This window comes from Corvus hawaiiensis, chromosome 36 (assembly GCF_020740725.1).
Source record: "Corvus hawaiiensis isolate bCorHaw1 chromosome 36, bCorHaw1.pri.cur, whole genome shotgun sequence".
Classification (NCBI taxonomy): Eukaryota; Metazoa; Chordata; class Aves; order Passeriformes; family Corvidae; genus Corvus; species Corvus hawaiiensis.
The window spans coordinates 1195140-1210690 of record NC_063248.1 but is presented as its reverse complement, the minus strand read 5'-3'; the positions used below and the strand labels follow the sequence as shown (position 1 = coordinate 1210690).

Genomic DNA, 15551 nt, shown 5'->3' with positions numbered 1-15551 from the left:
CCCCGCCCGAGACCCCCGCGCCCAGCTCAGAGCCGCAGCGCGCACCCTGCCGGGCCCCTCAGGCCCGTCCGGGAGGAAATGACTGCTCCACACCCAGGCTCAAATTTGCACACCGTGGAAATTTACTTTAGCAAAAAGTGGGTAAAAAGGAGAAAAAAAATCTCATCTTTTCAGGCCGAATCCTATTTCTCATTATGTGTTGAAGAAATCAACAAAAGCCCGTTTTGTTGAATGTTACAGGGATGCTCGAGGACGTTTCCTTAGGATTATTGCAGCTCTGGTTGAGTCTGTGTTTATTTGAATTCTCTGCATCCCTCGTGGATCAGACTCCGCACAGCGTTGGATTAAAAAACTCCTTGTAAAAGCACGGGGTGGGGGGGAGCAAGGAAAAACAGGAGATTAAAAACCAGCCCAGTTAAGGTGCCCCTCACGTGGGCTGGCAGTTCCTGGCTGGGTTACAGCCGCTCCTCGCAGGGTTTTCCTGGAGCGTTCCCGGCGCTGTCAGGACACCTCCTGCTGCCTCAGTTCGTGTTTCCTGCGCCGGTGCCGGCGTCTCCTGGCGCCTGTGGGCTCCTGGGGCGGGCAGGGCTGGGGGCTCGGGGGGGGGAACAGTCCCTTGTGCTTCTTCTTGGGGGGTGGGGAAATGCAACAGTTCCTCGGGGCCAGACTGCGCGGCTGCCTCTGCTCAGGCAGCTTCTGCTCAGGCTGCTCCAGCTTCTCCAGCTGCCTCTGCTCCAGCTTCTCCAGCTTCTTCTGCTGCTTCTGCTCCAGCTGCCTCTGCTCCAGCTTCTCCAGCTTCTGCTGCTGCTTCTGCTCCAGCTGCCTCTGCTCCAGCTTCTCCAGCTGCCTCTGCTGCTTTTGGTCCAGCTTCTGCTGCTGCTTCTGCTCCAGCTTCTCCAGCTTCTGCTGCTGCTGCCTCTGCTCCAGCTTCTCCAGCTGCCTCTGCTGCTTCTGTTCCAGCTTCTGCTGCTGCTTCTGCTCCAGCTGCCTCTGCTCCAGCTTCTCCAGCTGCCTCTGCTGCTTCTGTTCCAGCTTCTTCTGCTGCTTCTGCTCCAGCTTCTCCAGCTTCTTCTGCTCCAGCTGCCTCTGCTCCAGCTTCTCCAGCTGTCCCTGCTCCAGCTGCTTCTGCTGCAGCTTCTTCTGCTGCCTCTGTTCCAGCTGCCTCTGCTCCAGCTGCTCCAATTGCCTCTGCTCCAGCTTCTTCTGGTGCCTCTGCTCCAGCTTCTCCAGCTGCTTTTGGTCCAGCTTCTCCAGCTGCCTCTGCTCCAGCTTCTTCTGGTGCCTCTGCTCCAGGGCCCCGTGCCGCTGTCCCAGCTCCTGGGGCTGTGCCTGAGCCTTGGAGCCAGGCTGCTGCATCTTCTTGGTGCTGCCAGAGTTCCTGGAAGGAAATTCGGGAGTCAGCACCCAAAAAGGGCTGGTTGTGAATGCCCTCAGCCCCTCTGGGTGCACCTGGAGCCTTTTCCTGCAGCCTGAAGGGAGGGATGTGCAGGAAGAACACCTGGAGAGCAGCTGTGCCCCTGAATGCTGACAGCAAGGGAGGTTTTCATCAGGAAGTGCTTCCCGTGCCCCCAAGGGAGGAGGTGAAGGAGCCACAGCTGTGCCAGAAGCTGGCACTGGCTCCCACCCATGTCCTGGAGGTGGTTTGGGAGCTCCCCCACACAGCCAGGAGCTGCCAGAGGGCATCTCCCAGCTGGGGGAAGCTCTCTGCCCGCACCCCGTGTTCCAGGAGAAGCCCAGAACAGAGGCAGAGTCGCCAGCTCAGGGAAGAGCTCCCTCACTTGGGCAGCCGAGATCTGTTAGTCCTTGAAAATTCCCAGCTGGAGAACATTCCAGCCCCGCTGGGAGCCAGCTCCCACCCTGCCAGCGATGTCATTCCACACCCACAGGCACAAGAACGTCCTTCCCAGGCAGAGCTTTGCTGCTGTGGGCACAGGAACTTCACTGTTGCCATTTTGGCTCTCAACAACTTCCGGGGAGGTTCTTTACGTCCTCCCAGAGCTGGCAAAGCACGGGGTGAGCTGCAGCTCGGAAAAACCCAGCTGCAGAGGTTCCAAAGGGAGGAAGCAGCTCCCTGAGCCTGCTGAGCTCAGGGCACACCCAGGGGAAGGGGCAAACACCCACCTGGGCACTGCTGGGGGGGGCTGGCCCGAGCGGTGCTGGGGGGGTTTGAGCAGCTGCTTCTGGGGCTTTGCTGCGGCGCCGCCTTTTTTCCTGAGGAGATCCGAGCCCAAATTCTTCAGTTCACAGCTGCTTTGGAAGAGAATTTAAAAGAGAACTCCAGATGTTTTCACTGGAAGAAGTGAGTTTTTCACTCACTCACTGAGGGATCGCATCAGCTCTTCCACACTCAATCCCTGCCCACCCAGAAAGGGCCACAGGCCTGGGGGTCTTTATCCAGTTACAATCCCAGAACGGTTTGGGTTGGAAGGGAGCTTAAATCCCACCCAGTCCCCTCCCTGCCATAGGCAGGGACACCTTCCACTATCCCAGGCTGCTCCAACCCGGCTGTGGACACTGCCAGGGACTGAGCAGCCAGGGATTTTCTGGGAATTCCATCCAGCCCCTCACCACCCTCAGGGTGGAATTCCTCAGGAATTCACCATTCCTCAGGGAGGAATTCCTTCCCAGTACCCCACAGAACCCTGCCCTCTGGGAGTTTTAAGGCATTTCCCCCTGCCCTGGCTGTTCTCCCAGCTCCCACACCTCTCACTCCCGGAACACCCGGCCTCACCTTCTCAGGGCTCTCTTCTGAAGATCCTGGATGTAGTTGGTTCTCTCTATGGCATGTCCCCGAGACTTGTTGAACACTGGGGAGAGGCAGCTCTGAGTTACAGCAACACAAGTCACCCTCGGGGCTGCTGAGCAACTAAAACCCTTCAGAAGGGTTTTAACCCCTTGACCCAGACACAGTTCCCTCCCTGGAGCTCCCCCAAACCTCCTGACCATCTAAAACCCCACCGAACCTCCCCAGCCGAGCAGGATACGCACACTCTATGGCAGCATTTGGCTCCATGCCCTCAACATCAATCAGGTACCTGCACAGAGCAGCAAGAAAGCTCTGATCACACAATTAATCATGAAAACGTTGACGAGGTGGTAATGATTTAAGCAGAGAAAAAGAACTGGGGAGTTTCAATGCTTTTATTGACATGCCAGAATGGAGCATCAGCATTCAGGCTGCTGAAGTCAGGGATGGAAAATGCCCCCCAACAAAAGCTGGAAAGCCCTGCAAGTCTGGGGTCACACAGATCACCCGAGTCTTGCTTTCTCCTGGAAACCACTGCCACCACTTAACCCCAACTGACCAAGGGCAACTCACCTGCAAACCAAGTAGCCAGTTCTGTTCAGGCCATGTGTGCAGTGCACCCCGATGAGTTTATCTGTAAGGGACACACGTGACATTCAGGTGACATTTTGGGAGCTTTTCCTCCCAAATCTCCCCATCTGCATCAAGCCCCCAGCAGGGACACCAACACAGCGAACAGAAATCACCACACACGTCACCGTGTTTATGTCTAATTAGCACCCCCGGCTCAGCTCATCTGCACAATCTCACATCTCCAACTCAATTAAGGCTCGAATCATCACGGAATCCTGGAATGCTCTGGGTGGGAAGGGACCTTAAAGCCAGTGCCATGGGCAAGGATACCTCCCACCATCCCAGGGTGCCCCAAGCCCCAGTGTCCAGCCTGGCCCGGATTACCAGAGCCAACGTGAATTCCTCCACCAGCAAAACCCAACCTGCTGCCCTGACATTCCCGTGCCAGGAGAAGGAGCAGAAATTCCTGCTGGCCCATCCCAGGGACAGCAGAGCCAGGGAAAGCCACGCTCACCGTTGTCTTTGTTGTCTGTCAGGAACCTCTTGACGAGGTACTTGAAGCGCAGGATGGTCCTTCTGTTGGGGATCTTGTGGCCCATGGTCAGGATCTTCGAGTAGCGCAGCGTGGGGGGCAGCTCCTACGGGGAAGGAGCTCAGTCATTCCCAGAAAAGGCACAGGGATTCTCACTAATTAAGGAATCCCAGGCAACAAACCAGGAGAGGATGAGTTTTTTCCCCAAGCCTAAAACAACAGCTACACAGTTTTAGGTAAGAAACTCCTGCTTCGCTCCCTTGGCAGAGCACCAATATTCCAGATTATTTCTCTTGCCTGGGGAGGAAGAAGCACACCCCAGAGCCTGAAACACCTTTTCCATGATTACCCACCCAGCCAAAGGCGTCTGCAATCAGCTCTTCACCCAGAAGAGCCCACAAACCCCGGCTTAACAGCACCCCCAAACTTGGGCTGATACAAAGAGGATCTGGGGCTTGGAGACTTAATCAGAAAGACCCTGCTGGCCCACGAGGCTTCACCTCATCCCCTGCCAGAGGGTTCCAGGCCCTCACACTGCCCTGAGCTGCTCTTTTGGCGCTCCCTCAGCACTGACCTCGGGCCCGTAGTAGCGTGTGGTGTACGTCAGGTCGATGATCAGCCCCAGCTCCTCCTTCCGCTCCTTGACTTTCCTGATGAGGTCGTGAGGGGAAAATCTCTCTTCTGGCAGAAGGTTCCGATCAAAGCTCTGCAGGAAGCGGTGGTTTAGAGCAGCTGTCAGAATTCGGGTGGGGTGGGATGGGTGGGAAGAGGCTCCAGAATGTCCCGGAGATGGGGGAGGAGGACTCAGGCAAGGAGCAAAGGCTGAAGCAGAGCAACACGGGAGCCTGCTCCCTGAACTGCAGGGTGCTTTGGGCTGGAAGGGGCCTTAAAGCTCATCCAGCTCCACAGACAAGGACGTGCTCAGGCCCTCAGAGCTTTGGGGCTGCTCAGCTGAGGGTTCCCAGGGCTGAGTGACAACTTTAACTGTGGCAAAAGCCCCCAGTGACACACAGAGCCAGGCACTGCAGCTTTGCAGGTGGGAGCTGTAAAGCAGAGCTGCAGCTCAAACACACGGAACCACCGAGGCTGGAAAAGCCCTTCCAACACCACCGAGTCCAAGCTGTGCCCGATGCCCGCCTTGTCCCCAGCCCAGAGCCCTGAGTGCCACCTCCAGGCCTTGGACACCTCCAGGGATGGGCATTCCAAACCTCCCTGGGCAGTTCCAAGGCCTGAGCGCCCTTTCCATGAGGAAATTCCCGCTGGTGTCCAACGCGAGCCTCCCCTGGCCCAGCCTGAGGCCGTTCCCTCTCCTCCTGTCCCTGTTCCTGGCAGCAGAGCCTGACCCCCCACAGCCCCCACTCCCGAAATCCAGCTCTGACACCGAGCTCCTCAGCAATTCACTCAAGGAATCCCCATAAAGAGATGCTTTCCCACAGTCGATCCAGCCCAAACTGGCCCAGGACCCCGGTGCTCACCCACCTTCTTCAGGGGCACCTTGAAGGCGATGAAGCGCGTGCCCGGCATCCTCCGGCCCAGTGGGATGTAGTCGGTCCACCTGAACCCATGGAGGTGTCAAACAGGGGCAGAGACCCCCGGCCCGGACCCCCGAACACCCCCAGAACCGGGAACCACAAATCCCCTCCAGGCCCGAGGACCCTCAGCCCCCTCTGGCAAGAAACCCCCGCAGTCCCCCATGTCCGGGGCCCGTCCAACCACCCCGACCCAGGGTCCCTCAAACCCCCTGCCCTGGGGACCCCTCAAACTCTCTCCGGCCCAGGGACCCTCCAATTCCCCCCAGCCCAGGCCCCTCACACCTACCCTGGCTTGGGAACCACGGCCCTGCCCTGGGGACCCTCACACCCCCACCGGGCCCAGGGTTCCCAAACCCCCCCAGGCTCAGGGACCCTCAACACCCACCCCGGCCAGACAAACCCTGCAGACCCTCCAGCCCCACAGACCCTCGTCCCCCACCCCACGACCCCCATGTGACGCTGCCACGCGGCGGCGCCGCCGCTGCCAGGGCCCGGCCGCGTTCTGGGTCCCTCCCGCCGGCGCGGCGCCCGGAACAGCGTCCGGGAGCCCCCGGGCGGGAGGAGGCGCGGGAGGGGCGGCGGGGCCGCGCTCGGGGCCGCGCTCGGGGCCGCACTCACCGCTCCGGGACCCGCGAGGCTCCTCTGTCCGCCATGATGGCGATGGCGCCCGCGCGTGACGTCACTTCCGTCCCCTCCGACAGAGCCGCGGAGCCGCGCGAGGCCACGCCCCCAGGAAAGCCACGCCCCCCGAGAAGCCACGCCCCCATGAAAGTCACGCCCCCACAGAGGCCACGCCCCCCGCGGCGCTGTGGGGCGATGGCGCCGCGTAGCGGTAACGGGCGGTACAGCAGTCCCGGAGCGGCGCCGAACCGGCGGCACCGCTCCGGTATCAGCGTCACCGCACCGGCACCGAACCGGCGGCACCGCTCCGGTATCAGCGTCACCGCACCGGCACCGAACCGGCGGCAGCGCTCCCATACCAGCGTCACCTCACCGGCACCTCACCGGCAGCACCGCTCCAGTATCAGCGTCACCGCACCGGCACCGAACCAGTGTCACCGCTCCAGTATCGGCGTCACCGCACCAGCACCGAACCGGCGGCACCGCTCCAGTATCAGCGTCACCGCACCGGCACCGAACCGGCAGCACCGCTCCAGTATCAGCGTCACCGCTCCACTATCGGCGTCACAGCACCGGCACCGAACCGGCAGCACTGGCCCGGACCGAGCCAGCGCACCAGCACCGAACCAGCGGCACCGCTACCATACCGGTGTCACCACACCAGCACCGAACTGGCATCACCTCTCCAGAAACAGCGTCACTGCACCAGTACCGAACCAGCATCACTGCCCTGGGACCGAACCAGCGTCACCGCTCCAGTACCAGCGTCACCACACCAGGACCAAAACCAGCATCACTGCACCAGTACCAGCACCAGCATCACTGCCGCAGTACCAAACCAGCATCAGCATGCCAGTGTCGCTGCCCCGGTACCAGCATCGCTGCCCCGGTACCAGTATCACCACTCCAGTGCCAGGACCAGCATTACTGCCCCAGTATCAGCATCCCCAAGGGCAGGAGGAGGGAGGACAAAACCAACCCAAAAGTATCCCAAAATCATCCCCTCCCACCACGGGGGCAGGGCGGGGTAGCACACACATGCGGCAGGGTGGCTGGTGCCTTCCCCTTGGACATGAAAATCACCTCCATCCCCAAAAATGTCATTGGTGGGATGGAAGATTGTTGGCCCTGCAAAACATCACGGGTATGGGAAATCGCCATGGGAATGGGAAAGCTGTGGGGGGATGGGAAACCATCGTGGACATGGAAGTCGTGGTGGGATGGGAAATTGTCATGGGAATGGGAAATCATGGTGGGGATGGGAAATCCCCCTGTGAATGAGAAATCGAGGTTGAGGTTGGGAAATCATCGTGAGAATGGGAAATCAAAGCTGGGGTTGAGAAATCATCTTGAGAATGGGAAATCGCGGTGGGAAATCATCGCTGGCATCCCCATCACTGCCCCAGATCCGGTGTGGGCAGCCGGGACCCCTTTGCCATGCACAGACACATCCACATCTAAACGAGCTGTGCTAAAAATCCCAGCCTTTCCTGGCCCTGGCAATTTTGTCCCAGGATGGGACAAGTCAAGCCAGGGCAGGATTTTCCTGTCCTCAACATCCCGTTCCCAAGCGGGTGGTGGGGACCAGCCTGGAAAAAAGCTGCCGGCATCTCCAGCTGGGCGGAAAGCCCCTTTTCCAGAGGGAGGGGAACCACAGGGATTAGCATCAACGCCGCGGAGACGGGGGCGTGGGCAGCCGGCGGTGGGGAAGGGCCGGTCGGACCCGCCCGGCCGAGCAGGGTCGCGGCTCTCGGGATGCCCCGCGGCCGTCTGGGCACAGCGGGGCTGCTCCCCCCGCACCAAGAGATCAGGCTGAACCTCCTGCGCTTCCAGCCGAGCCTGTAATTAGCGCTCGATCCATGCCGGGGACTAGGATCCGGCCCTGGGAAGGAGCCGCGGCCGCCTCGGGGTGTGAGACAGGCGCTGGCTGAGCCTGGAAAACTCATCTCACACCCGGCCGGCGAGTGGGCATCGCCAGCTGGGCCTCACTGCCCCCCCTCCGTGTGTTCCCCCTTATTTTCCCTTCTTGTTGCTATCCCGGATCCCGGGATGCTTTTCCACAGGGTGATTCTGCCCCCCCAAGGTGCCCCATCCGCACATGAGGATCTCCCCACAAGGGCTTTTCCCCCAAGTGATATCCCAAATCCCAGATCCTTCCTTCCACGCTGGCTGTGGTGGGGACGAACACCCTCCAGCCCAAGGCCAGGGGGTCCACCATCCCCCGTCCCCCTCCCCAAAACCCCGGGGAGGCTTTGCCATGGGTTTTGGGAAAGGCCTTGACAGTGGGGACCCCGCGGCGGTGACTCAGAGATGCCGGGGGTTGCGAAACAGGCCTGGGATGGTTTGGGAGACGCCTCCGCGCAGCCCCGCCAAGCCCAGCCGCCCCGGGGAGCCCGTGGGGGGAACAAGCCACGGCAGCGTCTGGCTTTGCGCGGCGGCTGACCCGTCAGGCAGGTTTCCCGGAGCAGGAGCCCAGCCGGAGCGAGCCGTCCAGCGCCGGGAATGCCCCTCCGCCCGCTCGCAGGCTGAAGGAGCCCCCGGCTCTCTCCTCGCCACCGCCGGAGCCATGCAGGCGGCCGGGCTGCTGCTGGCTTGGGCGCTGCTGCACCCCGCTGCCACCCAGCCGTGCCACCCCGCCAGCCCCGGCGGCGTGCTCCGCTTCACCGACAGGCACGCCGAGATCCGGGTGCCCGCGCTGCACCGCGTGCCCAGCTCGCTCGATCCCCTCTACGGCCTCGTCCGGCGCTGCCTGGACCTCATCCAGCAAAACCCGCTGCCCACAGGTGAGCCCCGAGCCGGGGAGCCGCGACCCCGCTGCGGCGGGGGCCGGGACCTCGGGGGGTTTGCTGGCTGCAATCCCCGCGCCCGGAGTGCTCCAGGGATCCCGAGGGGTTCAGGAAGAGGATTCAGGTTGGGGGTGCATCGGCTGGGACCAGTGCCATGATTATTTTTTGCAGAGCTGCTCAGGACAGCCCTGAATGACCCCGGCTCGGTGCGGACGTCGCAGGTGAGCCGGGACATGGGGCGGGGGATGCCGTGGGGACGTTTTCCACCTGGCACGGGGCACCTGGGCACACGGAGCACCCCGAGCTTGGTGCAGAGGTGCCGACGGGGCTCTCCCGTGGCGCAGGTGGTGCAGTACGAGCTGGGCTATGTCGTCTGTGCCGCGGTGGCTCTGCTCTTCACCGTGGCCGTGCCGGTGGCCGGGATGTGTTTCTGCTACTGCCGGAGCCGGCGGCGGTGCGGGGGCCGCCTCCGCGCCCACCGACGCTCGCTGGGCTGCCGCCGCCGCTGCCTGCTGGCCTGCCTGTCCTTCACCTCCCTCATCATCCTGTGAGTCCCCCAAACCACCCCCAAAACTCGCACTGGGTGGGGGGAACCGTGTCCTACGGGACGGGGAGGCTCTGCCTGACAGCCCCGTCACCGCCTGCTTATTCCCGGCAGGATCAGCGTCACCTGCGCCTTCGTCACCAGCCAGCGGGTGAAGGGGCAGATGGAGCCGGGGCTGGGGGCCGTGCCCTCCACCCTGCGCACGCTGCGACAGCACCTTGCCAATGTCCCCCAGGTGGGTCCCCGAGCAGCCTCGCCCCCGGCATGGGGCGCTGCCCAGGGATGGCCGCGTTTCCCCCAGGGGATAGTTTGGCAGGCAAGAGGAGGTGACGTGGCTGCATTAAAAACGAATTTTGAGCGGCAGAGTGGGGCTCCCTCCCCTCTCGGCGGCTGCTACCCCCGGCTGACCGGCTCCTCTTTCCTGGCAGGGGGTGCAGATGGTGGTGGACAAGTTCGAGGTGCCCCGAAAGCAGATAATCTCCGACCTGGGTGGTAAGCGCCGCGCCGGGCAGCACCCCGAGCTTCCCCCGGGGATGAATGAGGTGCTGACGGGGCGCCGGTGCCTTGCAGGGCTCAGCCGGAGCGTGGGGCTCTCCATCCACGCGCAGCTCAAGGCCATGACCTACGCGGCGCTGGCGGACCTGCAGGACAGGGCCGGAGGTACGGCCGGAGCGCGGCCGCCCCCGGGACCGGGGACGGGACCGGGACCGGGGCCGGGGCCGAAGCCTCGCCGGGGCAGCCGAGCGGAGCAGCGTGACCTAGCCCTGGGCTTTCTCTTTAAGACCTACAGACCTCGCTGCACCATTTACAGATTCTCGACAGGACGGCGCGGGCGCTGGCGGCGGCGCGGGCCGAGCTGGAGCCGGCGCTGCGGGAACGAAGGCGCCGCGTGGTCGCGCTCCTGGACGACCCGCGCTGCACCTCCTGCGCCAGCGTCCTGGGCAGGGCACAGAGCCTGGAGCTGGGAGCCGACTACGGCAAGGTGGGGTCAGGGCCCTGGTCGCCCACCGTCACCTCCCCATCCGGCTGCCCCGGGGCTCACGGGCTCCTTCTTCCACTCCCAGGTGCCGTCGGTGGAGAAGGTGTTGAAGGCGCTGGCCGGCCTGCCCCGAAGTGACTTTGCGGAGATGATTCGCCAGGTTGGGGGGTCGGGGTGAAGCAGGGGGGGTCCAGCACCCGCAGGCAGCTCCGGCTGAGCTGCTCAGCACCCCCTCTTTCCTCGCAGGGCAATGGCACCTTCAACTCCATCCCAGAGCTGGCCGTGGAGAGGATGGCGCAGGTCATCCAGGGTGAGTGGAGCTGCCACAGCGGGTGGGGACATCCTCCACGGGGCGAATCCCAATTTGGGGACATAGGGTGGGATGCAGGGACCATCCACCCCTCCAGCACAGCCTTGGCCCCGCAGATCTGCGGGACGATTTGACCCGCACGGCGGAGAAGGTGCAGTCCATCGCCGACAGCTTCCCCTTCCCCGACTACACCCGGCCCGTGAGCGAGGCCCTGCTGAAGGCCGAGGACCGGAGCCAGCCGTACCTGCGGGAGGCGGAGCGCTTCGAGCGGTACAGGTGACCCTGGGAGCAGGACGGGCTGCAGGGGGTGCAGCGGAGAAGGGCCCTGAGCCCTCGCCGAGCGCCGGGTGCCTCAGCCCCGCATCTCGAGGCTGTGCCCTGCTGCTCTTCCCTCCAGGTGGATTGCGGGCACGGTGCTGTGCTCCATCATCCTCCTCATCCTCGCCTGCAACGTGACGGGGATGGCCCTGGGGGCGTACGGGCTTTCCAAGCGGGAGGACCCCAGCGACTACGAGTGCCGAGGAGAAGCTGGCGCCAAGTTTCTCCTGGTGTAAGCGTCTCTCTGGGTGCTGGGGGGCCATTCCATCTCACACCCCTCCAAAAAACAAACCAGAAGGGTAAAGCCAAGGGAGGGACTGGGAGCTGTCCCAGCGGAAAAGCTTTTGAAGCCACCGCCTGCGCCGGCAGGTTTGGGAGAAGCTGCTCCTCCCTGGGAGCTGGCAGCCCCCGCGCCCCGGCCCCGCTGCCCGGCACACCCCGCTCCCAGGGCCCTGCCCAGCCCGGCGTGCCCGGGCTCGGGAAGGAGCCGCGGGGCTGCAGCTGGACGGGCAGGTCCCTTCCTGCCCGCTCGGCTCTGCAAAGCCGCCGCCGGCGCCTCCTCTCCCTCTTACAGCGGCGTGGGCTTGGCTTTCCTGTTCTCCTGGCTCCTCATCCTCCTGGTTTTCGCCACCTTCCTGGTTGGGGGCAACATCCATACGCTGGTTTGCAGGAATTGGGTCAACCAGGAGATTTATAAGGTGGGTGGCCACACATCCACCCATCGCCCTGTGAATCTCTGCTTGGGTGCATCAAAACATCTCCAAAGGCTCTGTGTCCTCCCCCTAAACCGGACCAGAAAAGCCCCATCCTAGACCAGAAGACTAAGTTTAGGATTAGCTCCTTGGATTTGCATCATCAGCTGGGAATTGCCCTTGTGCTGTTAATTCGCTTCCTGCGGGATTGCTGCTCCCCAGTCCTTGGGGATCCCTGGGGTGCTTGGGGCTGGCAGCGCGGTGTGATGGGCTGAGAGAGGGATTGGGGAAACGGGAATGGGATCAGGACTCTTCCCAAGGCAGTGCCACACACAGGCGGGTCCCAGCACGGGGCTGTCCCTCCAAACACACCCAGCGAGGCTCCTCAGTGGGGAACGGACAAATAAAAGCAGAATTAGCTCAGGCTGGGATGAGCCACCCCAGGATGCACCTGCAAGGGCAGAGAACCCCCAAAATCACTGCTGGGAACACCTGGGCCTTACCCTGACCCTGTTTCTCCTCCTGTTTGTCCCAGTTCATCGACACCCCTGGGAATCTCCCTCCGTCCATGAACCTCACTCGCCAGCTCAACCTCAGGAGGGACTCCAACCTCAGCTCCGCGTACCGGTGAGGGTCGCAGGAGCCCCCCCGTGCAGCGGGGGTGAATTTGGGATCACTCTGCCGACGTCCCTCTGCCTTTCAGGGAGTGCAAGAGCGGCGCGGGGCTCTGGGAGGTGCTGCAGCTCGACAGGTCCTATGACCTGGATGAGCACCTAAAAACCCCCAAGGTGAGGGCTGGCTCCAGCCAGGGCCCCTGGTAGCAGCAGGGGGACGCAGGAGCTTTACTGGGGTTACTGGGAACGCTGCAGATTCCCTGGTCTGATCCTCACAGTACATGGCTGATTTCCAAAAACGTCTGGGCGACTTCACGGCGAACCTGGGGGATGTCCGGCTCCTCCGCAGCGAGGGCAGGCAGGACCTGGAGACCTTCGCCCGCAGCGGAGTGGACGAGGTGGACTATGGGCGCTTCCAGGAGGAGGTGAGGGATGCTCACAGCGAGCTGGACCCCACTGCAGGATGTGTCCCACACCGGGGCCGCCTGCCAGGGTTGGATTTTGGGCAGCCCCCAGCTCGGTTTTCCTGCAGATGAAAAACCCCGTGGTGCAGACCAGCCTGCCCGGCTTGGCGAGGAACCTCGAGGGGCTGCAGAAGATGCAGGTGAGCGGCGGGGCGGGCGGTGGGGATCCCTCGGTGCCCAGGGGGACACCCTCACCCCGCTGTCCCCCCACAGAGGAACGGCACGGTGGCCGGGCGGCTCGCGGCGGAGGCGCGGGCGCTGTGGCAGATGCAGAACTCCACGGTGCAGTCGCAGGAGGCTTTGGTGGTTAGTCCGTGCCGGGCTGGTGGCAGCGGTGCCGCTGGCACTGCCTGGCGGTGTCCCTTTGAAGGGGACAATGGGGCTTTTGAACCTTTCTCACTTTTCTGTCACACAGGCAAAGCTGGGGGAAAGCGTCCAGTTCCTCTCCCGCTTGGCACCTCACCTCAAGGTACTCGTGAGTCTCTTCCAGCCCCAAAAATCATGAGGTGCCCCGGGGGTCCCATCTGCCAAAAAACCCAGTTGCAGGGTAATGGGAGAGCCCGGAAAAATGCCAGCCAGGAGAATCGGTCTCCTTTAGTGATTGGATTTGCTGTTGCAAATCCGAAATCGCCCTGCAAAGGCGTTTTCCTGCTCGGGGCACAGCCCTCTTTCCCTGCCCTCCAGCAACCAGTCCCAATTTGAAAGAAACCAGACCCAATTTGAAGCTCGGCAGTGCTTCCTGCACCCCCCGGGCACCCCTCCCGCTGCTCTGGGCCCTAAAGATGCCCTGTCCTCCCCGTGCTTCCCCAGGAGCGGGTGAAGAGGACACTGGCCACCACAGCTTCGGTGGAAGCCCGGCTGCCCGTGCAAGCCCAGCAGATCCTCCGGCAGGTGAGGCGGGGCTGGATCAGCCATCGGGGGGTGCAGAATTCCCACAGCCGGACGGAAAGAGTGAGAACAGGGCGCTGCAGGAGGGCACTGGGAGCCTTCAGTCCTCATTTCCCAGCCTGACATTAGCCCGGAGTGGCTGGAGCGGGGCTGGAGCCGGGCTGGGAAACGCGGGGATGGAGCCGGGCTGGGAAGAGGGGGCTCTCCCTCCATACTGCCTTCCCTCTGCCCAGGAACTCGGCTGCTTCACCAGGAAGGAGCTGCGCTACTTCACCCAGTACCTCAACTGGGTCGGGCAGACGGTGAGCGCTCCCCTTCACCCCGCGGGGATTCTTGGGGCGCAGGAGCCCCCACGGATCCCTCATGGATCCCCGAGCCGAGGCGGCAGAATGCATCCCAGGAGCCAGGGGTGGGCTGATGCCTTGTCCCTGCTCCTTGTTCCAGCTGAGGGAGGACGTGGCTTCGTGCCAGCCGCTCGCCACGGCCCTGGACAACGGGCGGGTCATCCTGTGCGACCGCATCGCTGACCCCTGGGTAGGGATCCCGGCCCTTCATGGGGGTCCAGCGAGGACCCACGGGAGCACCAAGGCTTCCCAAAACCCTCCAGAGCCCGGGGGCTGCCCGTGCCCTCCCCGCACGGCTCAGCCCCGCGGCGTCTCCTTGCAGAACGCCTTCTGGTTCAGCCTGGGATGCTGCACCTTCTTCCTCATCCCCAACATCATCTTCGCCGTCAGACTCACCAAACACTTCCGTCCCATCCGCAACCGGCTCATGTGAGAGGCGGGCGGGGACGGGGGCACACGGCGTCGGGGGATGTGGGCTCCTCTCTGACCAGCTCCCCGGGCTTTCTTCTTCTCCTTTGCAGCTCTACGGGCTCAGAGGAGACCTGTCCCTTCCACATCCCCCGTGTCACGGCGCTCAAGCTCTAGGACGGGGCTCTGCCGGGTGCGGTGCCCCAGGAGCTCCCACAAACCGGTGTCCAAGCACTGCAGGGCTCCGGATCCCTCTGTCGCCTCTCAGGGCTTTGGATCCCTCTGACGTCTCTTCCTCGGTGTCCTTTGGGGTCTGGCGTCTTTCCCGAGTGCGGGGCGCCCGGAGACCGGGATCCCTCTGACATCTCTTCCTCGGGGGGCTCCCGGAGCCCGGCTGATCCCGGCTGGCAGGGGAGGCTCCCCCGGCTCTCCCCCACCACCGGCGCACTCCTCACACCCCACAGGGAAGGGCGCCCGCCGCTGCCCCACCGCAATTCCCCACTCCCGGGAGCTCCGGGCGCTGTGGGGTGCATTAAAGCCCTCCCCTGCCAAAGCTGCCGCCGGCTCCTTTGTTGGTGCCCTCCGTCTTCCCGTTGTCCGCAGGGCACCGTTCTGAGGGGCCTCCGGGGATGAGGGGAGCCCACGGCTCGGGGGGGCTCTGGGGATGAGGGGGTCAGGGGCTCCAAGGCTCAGGGGTTGCCACAGCCAAGGGGATTTCAGGGCCGGGGGCTTTGGGGCCAAGGGGGCCGAGGGCAGAACTCTGGGGTGGAGCGGGGCTTTAGGGCTGGCGCTGTGGGGCCGAGGGGGCTTGGGGTCTGAAGGGACTCTGGGGCTGAGGGGACCCCTGGCTTGGGGTCTGAAGGGACTCACGGGGACTCCAGGGCTGAGGGGACCCCATAGCTTGGGGTCTGAAGGGGCTCTGGGGTTGAGGGGACGCCATGGCTTGGGGTCTGAAGGGACTCACGGGGACTCCAGGGCTTAGAGGGGCTCATGGCCGAGAGGGGCTCTGGTGCAGAGAAGCTTCAGGGCTGAGGAGTTGCCACAGCCAAGGGGGGCTTTAAGGTTGAGGTTATGGCTGAGGGGGCTCCAGGACTGAGGGGGATCCATGGCTGAGGGGGCTCCAGGACTGAGGGGGATCCATGGCTGAGGGGGACTCTGGGGCTGGGGTTGTGGCCAAGGGGGTTCTGGGGCTGAGGGGGC

The 15551-nt window shown here is 63.3% G+C and overlaps 2 protein-coding genes across 2 annotated transcripts; one reads left to right on the top strand and one right to left on the bottom strand.

The window, feature by feature from the left end:
• Window positions 1-521: 521 nt before the first annotated feature.
• DUSP11 (dual specificity phosphatase 11) lies at window positions 522-6101 on the bottom strand. Its single transcript, XM_048290044.1, has 10 exons — window positions 6002-6101; window positions 5331-5406; window positions 4426-4557; window positions 3834-3957; window positions 3320-3380; window positions 2989-3035; window positions 2732-2807; window positions 2122-2250; window positions 1193-1378; window positions 522-573 (listed from the first exon to the last, which is right to left on the bottom strand). The coding sequence occupies exons 1-10, from the start codon at window positions 6034-6036 to the stop codon at window positions 522-524; spliced, it is 918 nt and encodes a 305-aa protein (XP_048146001.1). The 5' UTR covers window positions 6037-6101.
• A 2289-nt stretch (window positions 6102-8390) lies between these two features.
• Window positions 8391-14904, top strand: PROM2 (prominin 2). The gene is made up of 23 exons (XM_048290062.1): window positions 8391-8787; window positions 8962-9011; window positions 9135-9337; window positions 9449-9569; window positions 9763-9826; window positions 9905-9994; window positions 10117-10316; window positions 10399-10473; window positions 10560-10623; window positions 10740-10899; window positions 11021-11173; window positions 11516-11639; window positions 12169-12260; window positions 12337-12421; window positions 12526-12672; window positions 12780-12851; window positions 12925-13017; window positions 13127-13180; window positions 13522-13602; window positions 13833-13901; window positions 14044-14133; window positions 14266-14372; window positions 14465-14904. The coding sequence occupies exons 1-23, from the start codon at window positions 8571-8573 to the stop codon at window positions 14526-14528; spliced, it is 2475 nt and encodes an 824-aa protein (XP_048146019.1). The 5' UTR covers window positions 8391-8570; the 3' UTR covers window positions 14529-14904.
• Window positions 14905-15551: the final 647 nt, after the last annotated feature.